This window comes from Arachis hypogaea, chromosome 1 (assembly GCF_003086295.3).
Source record: "Arachis hypogaea cultivar Tifrunner chromosome 1, arahy.Tifrunner.gnm2.J5K5, whole genome shotgun sequence".
Taxonomy (NCBI): domain Eukaryota; kingdom Viridiplantae; phylum Streptophyta; class Magnoliopsida; order Fabales; family Fabaceae; genus Arachis; species Arachis hypogaea.
Genome location: NC_092036.1, coordinates 95461420 through 95479505, shown reverse-complemented (window position 1 = coordinate 95479505; position 18086 = coordinate 95461420). Strand labels below are relative to the sequence as shown.

General features: G+C 30.1%; 2 protein-coding genes and 1 non-coding gene across 3 annotated transcripts; 1 reads left to right on the top strand and 2 right to left on the bottom strand.

Moving 5' to 3' along the window:
• Window positions 1–453: 453 nt before the first annotated feature.
• On the bottom strand, window positions 454–4030 carry LOC112697501 (transcription factor bHLH35). The gene is made up of 4 exons (XM_072199860.1): window positions 3627–4030; window positions 3218–3487; window positions 2870–3040; window positions 454–1096 (listed from the first exon to the last, which is right to left on the bottom strand). The coding sequence occupies exons 2-4, from the start codon at window positions 3485–3487 to the stop codon at window positions 1007–1009; spliced, it is 531 nt and encodes a 176-aa protein (XP_072055961.1). The 5' UTR covers window positions 3627–4030; the 3' UTR covers window positions 454–1006.
• A 3449-nt stretch (window positions 4031–7479) lies between these two features.
• On the top strand, window positions 7480–12161 carry LOC112697483 (mannosyl-oligosaccharide 1,2-alpha-mannosidase MNS2). The gene is made up of 14 exons (XM_025750683.3): window positions 7480–7858; window positions 8310–8357; window positions 8482–8688; window positions 9019–9131; window positions 9309–9374; window positions 9526–9697; window positions 10019–10108; window positions 10299–10423; window positions 10537–10602; window positions 10718–10826; window positions 10900–10998; window positions 11094–11174; window positions 11248–11418; window positions 11525–12161. Exons 1-14 carry the CDS (start codon window positions 7664–7666, stop codon window positions 11771–11773), a joined length of 1791 nt encoding a protein of 596 aa, XP_025606468.1. The 5' UTR covers window positions 7480–7663; the 3' UTR covers window positions 11774–12161.
• Window positions 12162–15266: 3105 nt separating this feature from the next.
• TRNAA-UGC (transfer RNA alanine (anticodon UGC)) lies at window positions 15267–15339 on the bottom strand. The gene has a single exon. It is a non-coding gene; the product is annotated as a tRNA-Ala (tRNA).
• Between the last annotated feature and the right edge of the window lie 2747 nt (window positions 15340–18086).

Sequence of the window (18086 nt, the reverse complement as noted above, 5' to 3'; positions counted from 1 at the left end):
GATTTTTGACATGCTCCTGAAAATAGTTGTCTTATAATTTTTGTAAAATAAAAAAATCGTCTGTTGGATTTATACAAAAATATTTCATTTTGACTATTGAATAATAAATGGTAAAATTTAATTTTTATAGGTTATAAAAATGTTACTTTTATTTAGAACGTGACTAAATAAATAAATCACATTTTTTAAACAAAGGACATTAGGAGAAGATTTTTGATATTTTCGTGGAAATAGTTGCTTTATATTTTTGTAAAAAAATAAAAAAAATCGTCTGTTGGCTCAAAACCAAACATAGCATATACATGTCATGTGAAGTAGAAAAAAGAAAGCTGCTCTAATTCAGGGAGGAAGAGAGAAAAAAGAAAAAAATAAAGTGAAAGGGATATGGCAAAGTGCAAATTTCATGATTATAGGTGTATGCAAAATGGGGTTCACAAAGTTTGGACAGTGAAAGAGCACAAACAAAAGCAGCAAACATATTATTCATATCTTCACTAAATAGTAAATACAACAATTAGTGGGAAATATCCTAAAAATTCACAATTCACCCCCACATTTCTTCGTTCATCAAAGTACACCCAACACCTCATGACTCACGAAGATTAATATAAAGGATAAAATACAAAAATAGTAATACAAAGATGTGTATGTTCCTGTGAATATAATAAATTAATAACTAAGATGTAGATATAATGGATAAGATATAAATATAATGATTAATAAGACTTACGTGCAGTTATCTTTATATAAAGTTGATGTCGAAAATTGTTATATAATTTGATAAATTTAATTAAATTATTATCTAACAATTCTTGACTAACAATTTTGCGACCTTTATCTAAACATTTTCAATTATAGTCTTCATATATAAAAATATTTATCTAGATAGTTATCTTTAATGTGTATGAAATAGCTCGTTATAGGTAGTGCTTGTATTTATTCCACTCCAATTAATCTGAAATGATTATAATAACTTAATTAACCCTCCAATTAATTCATCATCAAATCAGATGCTCATTGGGCTTTGGGGATCATTAAGAGCTGCAATGGCTGTTTGGATCCTTAGCTGCAGATGATCTTTTTCTTCTTCATCTGCCTGAGAAAACATAACCACACAAATTAAACAAAGCAACAAAAACGCCTAGCTTAATTAATAATTAATTATGTTAATTTTCAGCCTCATATGCTCTAGATAATTAACATGAGGCCACAAATTAAAACTTTATAAATGCTACTCCAGCTAGCTACCTAGCATTGGATTCTATTAATTATCGTTCCTAATCAGCCTGGTCAATTAGTGAATAGTGATTAGTTATACAGAACCTTGTTTAATTTTAATTTTTGGCTTAATTATGTTTGAATAAGACTGCTAATTGATGTGATATTAATACTTAGCTTGTAGTAATAATAGAGGTACTACTCAGATAAAGACGTGTAAAATGTCTTTTTTGTAAAGATGTTTTTCAGTAATTAAAATTTAACATATATAATCGATTAAATCATGTTAATTTTGTCAAAATTAGACTAGACAAATTGATTAAACTAAAAAAATGGTGAATCAAATCTTAAACTAGTCTAAATTAATATTATTTTTTTATAAAAAAATAACTACAATACCCTTATTATAGAGAATGATTAAAATACTTTTATTATATATATATTAATTTTAAAAATTCTAAATCCTAATCCTACCATAGAAAAAAAAAGACTAAAATTTAAGATTCTCAAAATTAATATATATAATAGAAGTATTTTAGTCATTTTCTATAATAGGATATTGTAGTCATTTTCTATAAAAATAAATATTAATTTAGATGGGTTTAAGATTTGATTCACTATTTTTCGGTCAAATCAATTTGTCTAACCTAATTTTGACAAAAATAACACGATTTAATCGATTATATATATATATATTAAATTTTAATTATTAAAAAATATCTTTATAAAAGGATGTTTTTAACGTCATTCATAATGACTCCCATATTATTATTCATAAGAAATAATCCACAGAAAGATTTAAATAACTCACTTAAACTATTGTGACAGTGAAATGCAGTGGAAGGTTCCTATTATTTTTATGAATACAAAAACGTGTCTCAAAAATTCAGAAATAGCACCGCGTGGAGACTGGTAAATTAAATCTATCAGAAATTCCAAATGAGAAACACGTTTTATAACATTCTTATTATTTTCTATCTATTCTTAATATATCCATATATAGGAAATTTTATATATTTGATAAGAGTTTCATTTTGTCCCACTCACAGTTACAGGGAAACGTGTGTACGAAGTTGTGAAATTAATAGAGAAGTTGGACTTCAAATTCTTTTATGAACCCAGTGAATTTTACCTAAAATTATGAAAAAGCAATAATATTGATCAAGGATGGGGTCCTCTCCCTGATCTCCTCAACCATAAAATCCATACTCATTCCCTTAATTGTATTTTCACTTTATTAAAGTGATTCATCAATTTAATTATCAGTTTTCTAGAGATATATATTTTTTCTTCCAAATTAAAAAAAAAAAGAAAAGTAATTAATTAAGTAAGACAAACTCTTGGACTTAGTAACTTCTATTAATTTTTAGTCATTTGATCAGTAAAATAAATACTAAATTATTTTTAACAAATAAATTTTATTAATTTATATGTACAAATTTTAAAAAATATAAATACAAATGATTTTAATTTATGTGTATAAATTATAATAAATATCAATAAATTATATATTTATTTTGTACAAAACTCTTATAAATATAAATACAAATTATTATTAACTAAATACTAATTAAAATAATAATAATATCTGTTTGTTAGTGGTGTAACATTATTCAATAATTAATCTGATTTACTTAATTAGAAAACTGACCTCAACAAAGAGCGTCTCGGAGAGTGTGCCTGAGAAAGAAGTAATATTAGCAGTGATGATCTTGAGCTTTAAAGATTCAAAGACCTCACACAGTTTCACCATTGTATCTGTTCTTTTGCTGCATGTCAAGCTCACCACAAATATCTTCTCTCCCTTGTATGTTACCCTCAGCTGCCAATTCATCCATATAAATCTCATCATCATCATTATTAATTATGTATTACTATATCAAAAATACTTAGTAACAAAAAAAATTACACAAAATAATCAAAATTCGTTTTATTTAATATTTATTAATTTTAAAAATAAATTCTTACTATTTTTTTTTTATCGAAAATATATACTTACATCAATGAGTTCAATAGGAAAATAGTTGATGTTATTTCTTGAGGAAGAAGAAGCTGAGGTATCAAAGAGAAGGTTATCGGGTCTCTTCTTCTTAGATCTGAGAAGAACGGGAAGATCCTGTTCAAAATCGTAGTCTCCTGCTGCTGCAATAATTGGATTCTTGAGCTTCTCAGATTCAAGCTCCATTATCTCATCTTGGATCCTTTTCTCTTGTTCATGCAAGTGCTCTATGTAATCAATTGCATCCTTTATGATTGATGCCTTATCCATCTATGTAATAATAACTTCATCTTAGTTATATCTCATCATTAATTAACCACTGCTAATCACTCATTGAAATTTAAAGATCTGAAAGATTATCTGATTTAGCATTCATTTAAATAATTAAGTTTCTATTGAATCTATATACCTTGGTGATGTTGGGAACCACTGCCCTAAGTGCAAAGAGTCTTTCATTGAGCTTCTTCCTCCTATTTCTCTCGGAGACAATGTTCTTATTAGATGGCGCCGATGAAGCTCCGCCGTCCGGAGAGCTGGAATCGTAGTAGCCGCCGGAGAAGGCCTCATCCAATTGCCAGTTGTGTCAATTAACAAATTAAATAACATTAGAACATTATTATAAGGTAGTATGATTTGATTGTATTAGTTGACTTACCTGTCCAACTCTTGGGTTTGGAGGAACATGTTGGTCTCCCAGTAATTCTTGTAATCCTCACAGTCCTCCATACCCCAGTTTGGTTTCTTTTCTGTATATGTTTCATAAAATATTATGTACGTGTTTGAAGTTGGGTGGTACTAAGAGCACCGTGCCACATATATATATATATATATATATATATATATATATATATATATATATATATATTAATTTTCTACATACACACGTGAAATTAAAGGAGGTTAAGGGAATGATTGTGTTAACAACTTAACATGTTGTACGGGTGGTTCATAGAAGCATCCTAAAATAGAGCGTCAAACATATACTTTAGTCTTTGCGGCAGCGTTCTTTCACACTATCCATCCAACCAATCCCTCTATATATCATTTTTCAGAAAAATAAAATATTAATTTAAATAATTTAAAATTATCTTATTTAATATTTATTAATTATTATTAGATAGTTATATAATTTTAAATATAATAAATATATAATTATAAATATTATGTTAAAAAATATTAATTATATGTTTATGCATACTAGGGGTGTGCATAGCCCAGGTGATGAAATCGGGTTTGATGTGATCTAATCCGACCCGAAATATATACCGGATCTATTTATTAGACCTGAACCCCGACTTTAGACCTGATGAAACCTATACACTTTCGGATCACGATTATACCATATGAAAATCAGGCTGTTAATATTATATTACCTTGATACCTTCTTATAAACTAGCATGTAAAAATATCCAAATTTTCAATACTCCAATCATTATTTGACATAGTAAAATTCATTTAGAAAAATATAACAAGAACCAACTCTTCTCTAAAATTAAAGTATAACCATAATCAATACTAATATTGTCTAATAATACCAAATATTTAAATCAATACAAATAATACAATATTATGCATTAATTACTCTAAAATCTCATGCATTTTAAAGATAAAATATTAATTTATAGTCTTATAATAACTAATAACACAAAATATTAAGGTTTACAATACTTAAATTCTACGTCAGAATAGCCATCATTCATAACTAATAACACAAAATATTAATTGCATATGATGATCGGGCCACCGAACCAATTTCGAGTGATTCGAGCCATGGCCCAAATCCAATCCGAAATAATGACCGAGTCTATTTTTTTAGACTCTTACTCAATAAAATCATAACAAATTAATCTCTAAAACGTTTAAGGCTGGCCGGGCCGGCCATGCACACCCCTAATGCATGCATGTTTCACTTCATTCTTAGGCTCACACTTGATTTGTTGTTTAGGGGTTTGTGCATGTTACTTGTGCGAAATCTATTTGGACCACAAATTAACTGCTGGAAATTAATATAACATTATTCACACTTCACCATGCATGCAGGATGCAGCTCATATAGCAATTATATACACCAAATCTCAGCCACAATTTAATATGAACATTAATTATGAATCCTACGATACCATATATATTAATAATTGAAATTTAATGTCTACAATTTTGAAACAAAAACTTCATTTAAAATTAAACAAATAAATAAATAACATAGTAATAGTATGACTATGTAGTGCTCGTGGTGCTACACGTTTTGGTCAGTAAATTCTTCATCGACGTGTCTCAAAGTTTGACTTATGCTTTATGAATCAACACAACAACCATCCACCCTTGTTTTTTTATCAACAATTAATATGTACAACTCACTTTGTTCATTTATGTCTTTCAAAAGCATTTTCTAACAATACATAGTCTTGTTTTGTCGTCAATTGCAATGGCATGTTTGTGGAAAAAACTACCAAACATATTCATGCACTTTATAAATACTGACAAAATTTATAAATTAAAAAAATCAATTTTATATTTATAAAAAATAAGTTTTGTATGATAAAATTATCCAAATCCAATGTACCTAGTCTTGTTTTGTCGTCAATAACAATACGATCTTTGTGTGTACACGATTTCATTCAATTCTGAACTTGACCTGAATCCAAAACACATTTTGAGAGATTTGGATTTATTATTTTTATTTAATATTATTTTCAGACTGAATTTGAATAATATTTAATATTATTATTACTAATGTCACGTTCTATATCTAAAATATATATTTTCAGTAAAATTAATGTTTTAATATTATATAATATTATTTTTGTTTTAGAATAATTTATTTTAATATAATATTATATTATAATTTATTTGTTTGTTATATATAATTTTTAAATTATATATTAATTATATGTCTAGCTAATGTATCCATCTTATTCAATTCGACCCATAATAAATAGTGAATGAGTCATACTCATGCATACAGTCAAAGTGTAACGTAATTGAAACTTAGGCCCAATCCAAGTTTGAAGCATACTCCAATTCAGTTTGTGTTAAATCAATTGAAACGGAGAAGCAATCCCTGCCAAAGTCATTGTTCACTGATTACAAGAATCAAGGAACTACAAAGAAGACTATGGAAAATTCAAAATAAGCACATGACGAGAGAAACTAATAAATGTGCATGCGCAGAGCTTGCATGAGAGGATTGGAACTTGGAAGTGAAGTACGACTTTTTATTTCTCCTTAGTGTTATGATGAATGGATATTAAGATAGGATATGATACAATATGAAACATGTGGAAACATAAATTTAAAATTTTATAAGATATAAAATATTTTTTAAAAAAATATAATGATATTTTGGTTTTTTATTAATATTAAAATATAAATTAAATTTTATTTATTTTAAATATTTTTTAATTATATAAAATATTTTTTATTTTAATAATTAATAATATATATATTATTTTTAAATTTATTTTAAAAATACATATTAAAAATAACGTTAAATACGTTAATATATAATGATATTTTAAGTGTGTTTAAATATGTCTAAAAAAATTTTTTATTTTCATTAAGATACTATTTAAATATAAAAAATATAAGTGTCAGATAAATATTAATAAATATTTGTATCTAAAATATGTGGGAGACGCAAATATAACAAGCAAATGTCCGCGCCGGGAAAGATACATTCCGTAATGTAGAAGTGGTGCTGTAGAGTAACCACTTGCAGTGCTGTGTGTTTGTTTTCTTTGTAGTTTTCTCTCTTTTCTTGGGCCTTGGTCCTTTTACTGTACCGGAAAAAAAATGTTTTGCATGAAAACTAAATCCATTGACCCTCTTTTTGGTTTAAAAAAATATAAAAGCATGTGTACCAAAAATATAATAATAAAAAAATATATACACAAATTAAATTGGGTTGGTATAATGGTTATCTCATTAGTTCACTTAAGTAAGTGTCAGGTTTCGAATCCCATTTTGTGCATGCAACAAGTCAGCAACTCATTGGCCAACAACAAACTCTTAAATGAAGCTCCGATAAAGTTGATTTTATATGAAGTTAATATTTGATAATACAAAGGAAAACCTTTTTTTATACTGAGTTATTAGGAGTGAATTCTCCAAAAATAATTTAAACTATGTATTATAAATTAGCGTAAAACATGACAAGATTTGGTTATAGATATTATTGAATAATAAATAAGTATAATTTTGAGGAGATGATTATAGATGGTGATTGATTTACGTAAATAGTAAGCTTAAGTTTTCCCAAAAATGGAGACTTTCGTTAACCTCCATACGTTGGTTAGTGCGTATTGTGTCATGTGAAGAGAAGATACAAACTTTACAAGGCAGAAACGAAATAAAAGCAAAATTCCTTCTCGTTCCGATAATTAATGCTCCGTCTGAATAATCCTCAGGCTCCCTTCAATCCAAAAACCTTTCCATGATTCATTCATAATGGGGAAGAAATCGTCGTCATCATCGTATTCATCAGGATCGTCATCGTCGTCGACCACATTGCGGCGGAGATGGCGGTTTTTTCAGCCAAGGTACTACGGAAAGAGGCCAAAGAGACTCGCTTTGCTCATTCTCCTCTGCGTCTCTGTCACTTGGATTTTCTATGACCGTCAATCACTCAACAGGGACCATCAGGTTCCTTCATTTTCATTTTATTTCCCTCTTTTTCTTTGTTTCACCTTCATGGCACATGTGCTTTCTGGTTTTGGAGCTTCAAAGTTTAACTTTTTATGTAAAATATATAATTGGGGGTGGACAAAATGTCTAAATGCTGAGTACATAGTCAGTCTTGGCATGCTTCAAGTTAAGGGATTGGAAAAGTAATGGGAAAAAGAGAAAGCTGATTTCTTTATCTTCAGGCATTTGATTGCAGTCAATTGTTGTTCTGAGAATCTATAGAAAAAGTTCCAAGTTGATAAAGATGGATTATTACTCCATAGTAGTATGCATGCTCCATCTCATACCTTCTTATGTTTTGAAACGAGTGTGTGTTTCCCATCATTGTTGAAGTACCATGTGTTGATCATGTTTTAAATGTGGCATTGTTCAAGTGAATGTCTTGTTTTATTTCCCTTTTTCTGTTCAGGAGGAAATTTTGAGATTACAAGAAGAGGTTGCCAACTTACGAAGTGCGGTAAGATCTGCATATTGTGACTCTCCAAAGGATTGCGTTATTTTATTTTCTTTTACTTTAGAAGTTAAAATTTTGTCCCTTTCAACGGCAATGTTTGCTTAGTTTAAGTTATTTGAAATTGCAGCTGGAAGCTATACATGACCATATGAAAACCTCGGCTGAAACTGAAAGCATCCCAAAACATGAAACAGAAACTAGTTTACACACCAAGAGCACCTCTGCTGAGGACAATGATTCTATTTGTGAAAAACGGAGACAGAAAGTAAAAGATGCTATGCTTCATGCATGGTCATCTTATGAAAAGTATGCATGGGGCACGGATGAACTTAAGGTTTTTGCATAATATTTTTAGTTTGTTAATAGTTAATCTATCTCTTCATAGGTCTATCACTTGCATTGCTTGTTCCCTCCTTTTGCATAAGGTAGATGAGTTGTCTTATGTTTTACCACACAAGTTAATGAGTAATTGCTATGTAGAAGTCAAACTGAGTTTTATCCAGATCAGAGATGAAAAACTGCAACATGGCATGTCCTTCATATTCATTCTTAACTCTAGTTTGGAATGGTCTTCCTCATGTAAATCTGAACGTTTTGTTTATAGTGTTTGCTCATATTTTGGCTCTTGCATGCAACTCAGTTGTTTGCTATTCCTCTCTCCCAGCCAATATCAAGGATTGGAGTTGACAGTTTTGGTGGACTTGGTGCAACTTTAGTAGATTCTCTTGACACATTATATATAATGGGCCTTCATTCTGAGTTCCAAAAAGCCAGAGAGTGAGTTACCTTATCTTTAATGCAGTGAACTATGTAATTGGTTTATAAGTGTGTGTTTTCTTATATGTTTTCAAAGGAGAGAGGAGTTCCACAATTTGTGTGTGTTAGTTAATGTTAATATGTTGCTGTTGTTCTTTTGTTCAACAATTCTAAGAGTGCAATATGATAATTTTACAGGTGGATTGAGAAATCTTTATATCTTAAGAAGAATGTTGAAGTGAGCGTGTTTGAGACAACCATAAGGTTGAATTAGAAGGTTCAATCTTTTTTTTTTAATTTTTTTTTAGTGCTTTCTCTCCAGCCTAATTATTATTGCAAATTTGGCTGATTGTGGCAGATTTTGCATTCTGGTCCATTCTCCTCTCATCTATCTATTATCTTTTGTTGTATTCAGAATTCTAGGTGGCCTTCTTAGTGCATACGATCTCTCTGGTGAAGAAGTCTTCCTTGAAAAGTCAAAAGAACTTGCAGAGAGGCTGTTACCTGCTTGGGATACACCTTCAGGAATCCCCTATAATAGAATTAACTTGGAACATGGCAGACCAACTAATCCTAGGTGGACACGGGTATGTTTGCTCCTTAATATGCACTCCAATTCATTTACTCACTCACTTTTTTATGGATAATGTCTTGCTAAATTTAGAAGCTCTGATTTTTATCATAAAGTTTTCTCATTACTGGCAAAATATTGTTGTCGATAATAGTCTTTTCGCATCTTTGTTTGGAGACCTTTTGGATGTGGCCTTCTCAGACCCTAACTTGTGATGCTTGAGCATCCGGCTGCCCTTTATTTGAAATCATATTGTTGCTCAATGAACCTGTTAGGTTCTTTTATTTTCCTTGTAAATCTAACAATATGTTGTTAATTACTTGTTTCCTGTTACTAGGGAAGCAGTATTCTTGCAGATTCTGGTTCAGAGCAGCTTGAATTTATTACTCTCTCACAAAGAACAAATGACCCTAAGTACCAGGAAACGGTAATCTCCTGCTTTATTTTAGATTTTTGACAATCAATAATTGTCAACATTATAATTATAAGTATCTTTATCGAGGTGAACTTGTTCCAAGTATTGTTGCCTTTTTACATGCATAAGCATATCGATAACGAGAATGTTCTGATTTTCTGCAAGAAAGTGGAAGTTTGTCTTCTGAACTTTGATATTTCAGGCAGAGAAGGTAATTGAACGGTTTCGTAGAATTTTTCCTGCGGATGGGTTGCTTCCCATATATATAAATCCACAAACTGGAATCAACCCAACTGGTTCAATTACATTTGGTGCTATGGGTGACAGGTGATGGCTCTGATAATTTCTAAGAAACAATAAAAATCTGGTCTTGTTTCGTTATAAGGTTAACTACATTAAATAATGCCATAATTAAAAGGTTGCCAATTTTTGTGTTTCAGCTTCTATGAATATCTACTCAAGGCCTGGATTCTTGGAAACAAGACTGAAGCAGTAAAATACTACAGGTATTGAACTTGGAAAGTCAATTTTCTTTGGAAAGTTGAGGCATAAATTTGTTGATCCAATTCTCCTGAGTCATAAGGCATTTGACTTTGCCTGTTACAAACAAATGGTATTCAGGGAAATGTGGGAGACATCAATGCAAGGTCTTGAAAGCTTGATTAAGAGATCAACACCGTCATCTTTTGCATACATAACCGAGAAGCTTGGAAATACTGTCTATGACAAGGTACTATTTATTTATACATCCTTAACTGTGTATGTTGTGAAAAGAATCTCTAATCTCATTGTCTTCATTTCAGATGGATGAATTAGCTTGTTTTGTTCCTGGGATGCTTGCTCTGGGATCTTCTGGCTATGACCCTGAAGAAGCAGGCAAGTACATGTCTCTAGCCGAGGAGGTAATTCTTCTGAGAAGTTCTCGTGTTAATTCTTCGTATTTCTTGGTTCCGATTGCTACTTCTCTTTCAGGCTTATACCGAATTCAATTTTGCAGCTTGCACGGACGTGTTACAATTTCTACCAGTTAACACCAACTAAGTTAGCTGGGGAGAACTATTACTTCCGCCAGGGAGAGGTTTGAATCTTCCATTAACATTTTTTTCTCCAAATTTCCAAGGTTGTTCTGCTAAAAGTAAACAAAATTGTAGGATATGCTTGTTGGCACTTCATGGAATATCCAAAGACCAGAAACGATTGAGTCACTCTTCTACCTCTGGCGTTTAACTGGAAACAACACATACCGAGAATGGGCTTGGGATATTTTTGAAGCATTCGAATCGAACTCTAGAATAGCTTCAGGATATGTTGGACTCAAAGATGTAAGAACTTTGCAAACCCCTTCTTTGATGATTAGATTAGTATATTTTCCTCTCTGTTTAAAGAAAATGATCATATAACAAAGTCCTTGAGTGACTAAATATTCAGGTGAATACGGGGGCCCAAGATGATATGATGCAGAGCTTCTTCCTCGCCGAAACACTCAAATACCTCTATCTCCTCTTTTCTCCTCCTTCAGTCATCTCTCTTGATGAATGGGTGTTCAACACAGAGGCCCACCCTTTAAGAATTAGAACTAGAAATGATGTTCATGAGGAACAACTGAATTTAGACCAAGAAGATAAATTTCCAAGCCATTTGCTAGGTAGAAAAGAAGGTCGCTTGGAAAACAAGTAACCGAGAGTTGTTTATTTAGGATCTTGGCGAGCGAAACCCGAAGAATGTGCTTAAGTTCCCTACCAAGTTAATTAGTTATGTTTGACAGCATTTGAGGCTGATCAACCACCTTGATATCAATGGTTGCAAAGGGGGACAGCTTGTTACAATTTATCAACATTTTCTTGGGTTGTCTATCACCACCAATGATCTTATGTATGTGGTGATATGGTGAAGATTAGCTTAACTTCTTTTTTCTTTTTTTAATTAGTAGGATAACTCTGGTTGTAAATGCCTATGTAAAAGTAGAAGCCCTACTTAGTTTCAATCAATTTTTGCACGGTTGTAAATCCTCTGTGGAGTAAGCTTAAAGTGAAATGAAATCTAGATATCAATTACTTGGTTTTGAGATTTTCTTTTCTTTTTTTTCATGTTCTAAACATCCCCCTTTAGGCTTGAATATCAGATTAGAAAAGGGTGAGTAAAAATATGTATGAAGATGTAGCAACGTATAGAACTGTTGCAATAAAGTTGGACACATATTAGCATTGTGTTAATCTAAATGATGGCAGTGGATTGATTCCTGATGTCAACTATTATTCTGTGTCAGCACTTTGTTATTATCAGAACTGATTTATATATGTACATATACTGATATTAACAACCACCTTAACCATCATTATTACTGAAAGTTCATTTTTTAAATAATCTGTCACAATTAGTTAAATAATTAGCAAAACTTCATTTTTCTACTGTTTTTACTTTCCAAGTGTGAGAAAGTGGTGGCAAACAAAGAATAAGAGAAGGTGACTATTCATGTGAAGATGATAAATGAAAATCGTTACAATTTAGTTAAATAACTATCTAACTGTTTTTATCTTTGTCTTCACACAGAGACAATTTCACATAAGTGATCATGGTAAGAAAATTGAAAGAAGGAAAAAAGATGAAATGAAAGAGGAGGTGTAGAAGAAGCTCAAGCAAAGAGACACTCCTATGAAAAGAAAGAAAAGAAAAAAAGGGGGTATAAATTAAACAAAACTAATAGCATAAAAGCAAGGCATGATGCACCCCCACCAACTCAGAAGCAATGATGACACTAAGAGTGGAAGTGGAGTCTTTTTAAAGGTAAAAAGCTTGGGAAGAACTATAATGACAGAAAAAGTATCATTCCATCATACCCTACTAGTCTTCTTAAAATTTCCATGCAAATTTAAGGCAGACAACATGACATTATTCATATTTTAACTCTTCACTCAAGAATAATGTGTGGCATTTTAAAAGGAATAATGTGAGGGAAGCAAAAAAGTTTGAAAGTAGAATCTAGTACTATCTCTTGAGAGAAGTGATGAGGATGGCAAAGAGAATCCTTGTTATGGGGGGGGAATGGAATGAAGAACTTGAAAAGGTGAGCCTTGAAGGATGAGAGAGAGAGAGAGAGAGAGAAGGGCTATTTGTGTCAGCTTGGGAAGGCATGCGTTTTTCTTTGAATGAATTTTCGGAAAACTTGTTTGTTTCTTTCTTTGCTGAAACAGACACATTAGTAACAATGCAGCAATTTCTAAATAAATAGGGTATAGCCATTGGCTAAGGCTTCATTCATTCAATTCTCAAGTCTGAAGCCTCATCAGAACTTATATTCTGTTCATGAATTCTTTGGGGTAGTATGACACTCAATTCTATGGAGGATATAACCAAAAATCTTCAATGAACACAAGTTTAATAATCCATATTATTTATATATATTTATAAATTGTAACACTTGTACTCATATAAGAATTTCTGATTGTATGTTAATTAATGTATATATATATTATGCATACAATTGCAATAACTCTCTGAGGGTGTGTGTGAGAGAGAGAGAGAGAGTTGTATAAGTTATAAGGTGGTTGGTATAGACTATATAGGATTAAACTTTAAAGACATCAAACATGTAAAGATACGACAAAAGCTTTTTCTGATTTGATCCTCAATCCAATGATTTAAATACCATAGATCCATTTCTTATTAGTGAATAAAGCTGGGTCCAAAAAAAAGTTGTAAAAGGTGAGTGAAGTTTTTTTGACTATCACAGTGGTGTTGTGTATATTATGCTACCATTAATCTTAAACCTATCTGTTTCTTCAAGTGAAGTAATAATAGAGAATTATCTATTAGTGATTGTGATAGCATAAATAAATAAAAATTTGCAGGATAATGATAAACAATGTACTATTATCAGCTAAAATATTAATTAAAATACCATAATTTAAGATCTAGCCATCTTAGATAGTGACCCCAGCCACTGGACTTTAAAATAACAGTATACTAAATTCCAAAGCTAGCTATTGTCTTTTTCTTCCTTTTTTTTTAAAAAAAAAAAAATAAAGAATTGTTCATCTTTCTCTGTGAACTTGTCATTTCACCTCAATAATATGCATGAAAAAATTTGTGTGCATTTTGCATTAATCACAAATTATTAAAACCAATTGCATGCATATTGTGAAGAGAACTTATTATTAATTATACTTTGCCTAATTAACTATTTAATTTTGATGTTTTATTGAGAGAGAAAAAAAGTAATTTTAATAATTCCATGGTTCCAAAGAAATGCATATATATATAAAGCTGTATAAATGCAGTAGCATGTGATTGAATTAGAATGGACAAAATGCATTGACAGAGTTTGAAAACAACATCAAATCTTGTCCAATGTCAACCCCAGAGACTGCCTCAGATGATGTTAGGATAGTTTTCCGGGTTTGCTTTGCTTTGCTTCACTGACATGAAATATTTCAAGACATACATTGTTGTGCACAACATTACAACAATAATGTTTATATATACATGAATGTATGTATTCATATAGATTCTTATTCTCTATGGAATCTGCTATCAAGGATTGCAAATTCTCATTCTCTTTAGCTAGCATTATATTCTCTGCATGCCTACTTTCCTTACACAAATTAGGATTGAGATGAAAGAAAGTTGAAATATGATATGTACTATTGGCTTTGCCTTATTGGATTTCGTATCATCCATATATATATATATATTAATTACTTGTCACGCTTGAGTAAAAAGCTTTTCAGCAAGTACTAGAATTAGTTGTTGGGTTGATTAACTTGGTTACATCTTTGGATTTAAACTTTGGGATTTATGTGAAAATAATAACAACAATAATAGATGTAAACTAATATAATAAGCTAAGAAGAGCAAAGAGCAGTTTTAAGAGGGAGATGAGAGAGGTCTATTCAAGAGTCAGGATTATTCTGTGAACATATTGCATTATTTTCTGAATTGAAGAATCTTGGTCTCATCTATCTAATTGTTCATTTTGATTTTGAGAGGTCTATTTCCAAAGCCAGCAGATTTTTGTTTGTTATGAAGTATAGTCTCTGACCTATTTTGGCACCTTATTATATATCTATAACAAATATATTATGCTTGCTTTGCTCTGTAACATTATTATATTTGTTATATCAGATTAGTTGGACTAATGTTGCATATGTAGAACTGAAAAATAAATCAAAATTGGAGATGCGGGGGATCGAACCCCGTGCCTCTCGCATGCAAAGCGAGCGCTCTACCATTTGAGCTACATCCCCTTGTTCAGTAAATTATCAGGCTTTATTTTTTATAATACTATAGAATTATGGGCTATTTAAAGGGCTTAAGGCTGGCCCTAGGGCTGGGTACAAATTCATAGCTCTAATTTTGTTTTACATAGATACAACAAATCACCTTGAAGGCGTTTGGTTAATGATTAATTATTGTCTATTTACTTCTATCCTCTATGTTTAGATCTCAGTGTTTACATGGATCACAATGTGTGGATTATTATTTAGTGCTTTGATATATATGTCAAGAACTAATTAATTTGTCATGAACTAAAATTTCATTTAAAGATTTGTTGCTAGCTAATAGTTAATAATTGTTATATGTACACATCAAAATTTGAACTCAAATACTTATTTAAACAAATAAGTAATCAGCTAACTAGTAGGTCAACGTAAATTGATTAGTTTTAGGACGGAGCTATTCATATAAAAACTAAAAAGGGGCAGTGGCCCCCAAATTTTAATTTTTCTTATAAGTTATGTGTAGATTTTGATTTAGCCTCCTTAAAATTTTAATTTTAATCCTTCTATATTAAAAAATTAAACTTTAGCCCCTCTCTAAATTTTATCCTAATTCCACCCTGATTAGTTCATAGTAATATAAATATTTGTACCCTCGACCACTGAGTTAGTTACATATATCCATAATTTAAGGGAAAGTATGAGGAGCCAATGAAATATTTATACAATGTGTAAAATGGAGGTTTATGGAGTATTAGAGATATAATTATTAGTGTTACATTTTTCCATCAGCTGAATCTTTTGGGATGAGTGGTATCATGACATGGTATTAAAGCGCTAGATCTGAAAGGTCATTATCCCTTGTACTCGGATGGTTATTCTAAATAGTATAGGGAATGTTCATTTCATAACTTAATAGCCATTGTACACATTGTACAAATAGTCCATTGTCTCCCTAGCGGGATCCATAATTTAATTAGAGTAGTAATTTATACATTATGTGCCATAGAATCCCTTTTAATTTGATATTGAAAGAGCTAATAAAGACAATGTTATAATACAAAAAAAAAAAAGAGATGGTAGTGACATAACGGATCAAAAGAAATCTTGAAGCAGCTAGCTAGCTAGGTATGTATCTGACCAAGAAAATAAAATAAAATAAAATAATTCATGCTACATAATATTCTTATTCTTTTATCCTAGACAGCTTTTGAAATTAAATTAGTGAAAGCTAAGAGGGGTGTGTCTCCAATGTAGTGTGGTAAAACAAAAGAGAGAAAGCTAACATTTTTATCGGGATTAACAAACAAAGAGAGGGTGGCAGCAATGATGGGTTAGTGTTGTCATCGTTTTGCATGCAAATTAAAATAAAGGAACATACTTTCATGACATGCTCCTTTTTTGTCTTTGATCACTTCACTTTCTTTGCTTTCAACTTTAATCTGTCTCTTAGATTTCAGTAACAAAAGCCACCCTCTTCATTCTTTCCTCTTTTTCTCTCTTTACCCGTTACATATTATTTCTTCGTATATATCTCTTGTTTTACAAGTAATTATATTACTTTAACCTTAGTTTTACTAATTAAGAATTGTCATTCATGTATAAAGCATGTCATGATGAAGGAATGCATTATTTTATTTTCGGATGCAATCATTATTGGAGGGTGAATTTTTTGTAATTTAAACTTAAATTTGATTCTATTATCGTTACAAAATTACTTGTTTCAAAAGTTTAATTAAGAAGTTTAAACTGATAAGAGAAATTATATGTTTTAATAATTATATCTCAAAGCAATTTTAGTGCAATTCTTATTATAATGATATTGTGATTATTGAGCCTTAATTTAGAGAAACTAAAATTTATTTTTCAACAATTGGTAAGGTTTGCTTTTGTCTTGTTTTGTAGTTTTTCTTCTGCTCTTATTTTATAATTATATAGTTTAGCTAGAAGTGAAAGGTAATGAATATTATTTAATGCTTGTTTGAACGTTATTATTTTGATAAAAAAAGATTTTTTTTTAGTTTTTAGTGATTTGACAAATTTTTAGTAGTAAAAATAAAAGTACTAGAAAAATCAGAAAAATATATTTTTTGAGAAGCTGCAATTTACATCTTTTTTAAAAGATATTTTTTCTTTAAAAAATATGTTTTTCATATATTAAATAAATAAAAAATATTTTTATATTATTATACCCAAACGTAATTAATAAATAAAAAGATATTTTTGCATAAAATATCTAAACATAAAATTACTTTTACTTTTACGTAAGATCTTTAAAAAAAAGATAACTCGAAAAAATATCTTTTCTTAAAAATTTACCAAAATAAAGCCTTAGTCAGTTAGTGAATGCTAAATAAAAAAAAAGAGTAGAACTTTTAATTAAATTATAAATTATAAATTATAAATATAAAATATAATAAATAAACAACTAAAATTTATTTAATTAATAAAAAATACAATACTATATCTACTAAGTAAGAAATATTTAAGAATGAGCTGTTATTTCAATACCAGCCATTAGAGTTCTTAATTGTTTGGTTTAGAATCATTCGTATTATTAGTTTTGGATCATAGATGTTGGTATACATATAATAAGATTATGTAAAAATATTCTTTTCCTCTACAACAAGAATGTAATATATACAAGTATATATATAGTGTTATTAAATATTACCTACACATGCATGTGAGTTGATTCCAACCTTATTATACACAAAAATAGTATACTTGAATTCTCTGATCTTAAGTTGCTTACAAATAAATGAACTGAACTG

What these genes read in the sequence shown, in the direction of transcription:
- LOC112697501 (XM_072199860.1), bottom strand. Translation starts at nt 3,487, where the DNA reads ATGGATAAGGCATCAATCATAAAGGATGCAATTGATTACATAGAGCAC. An exon ending in TTCCTATTGAACTCATTGAT is followed by an intron (nt 3,041 to 3,217) that starts GTAAGTATATAT and finishes ATGAATTGGCAG; the next exon opens with CTGAGGGTAACATACAAGGG. An exon ending in CCGAGACGCTCTTTGTTGAG is followed by an intron (nt 1,097 to 2,869) that starts GTCAGTTTTCTA and finishes ATGTTTTCTCAG; the next exon opens with GCAGATGAAGAAGAAAAAGA.
- LOC112697483 (XM_025750683.3), top strand. Translation starts at nt 7,664, where the DNA reads ATGGGGAAGAAATCGTCGTCATCATCGTATTCATCAGGATCGTCATCG. An exon ending in ACCCTAAGTACCAGGAAACG is followed by an intron (nt 10,109 to 10,298) that starts GTAATCTCCTGC and finishes TTGATATTTCAG; the next exon opens with GCAGAGAAGGTAATTGAACG. An exon ending in GATATGTTGGACTCAAAGAT is followed by an intron (nt 11,419 to 11,524) that starts GTAAGAACTTTG and finishes CTAAATATTCAG; the next exon opens with GTGAATACGGGGGCCCAAGA.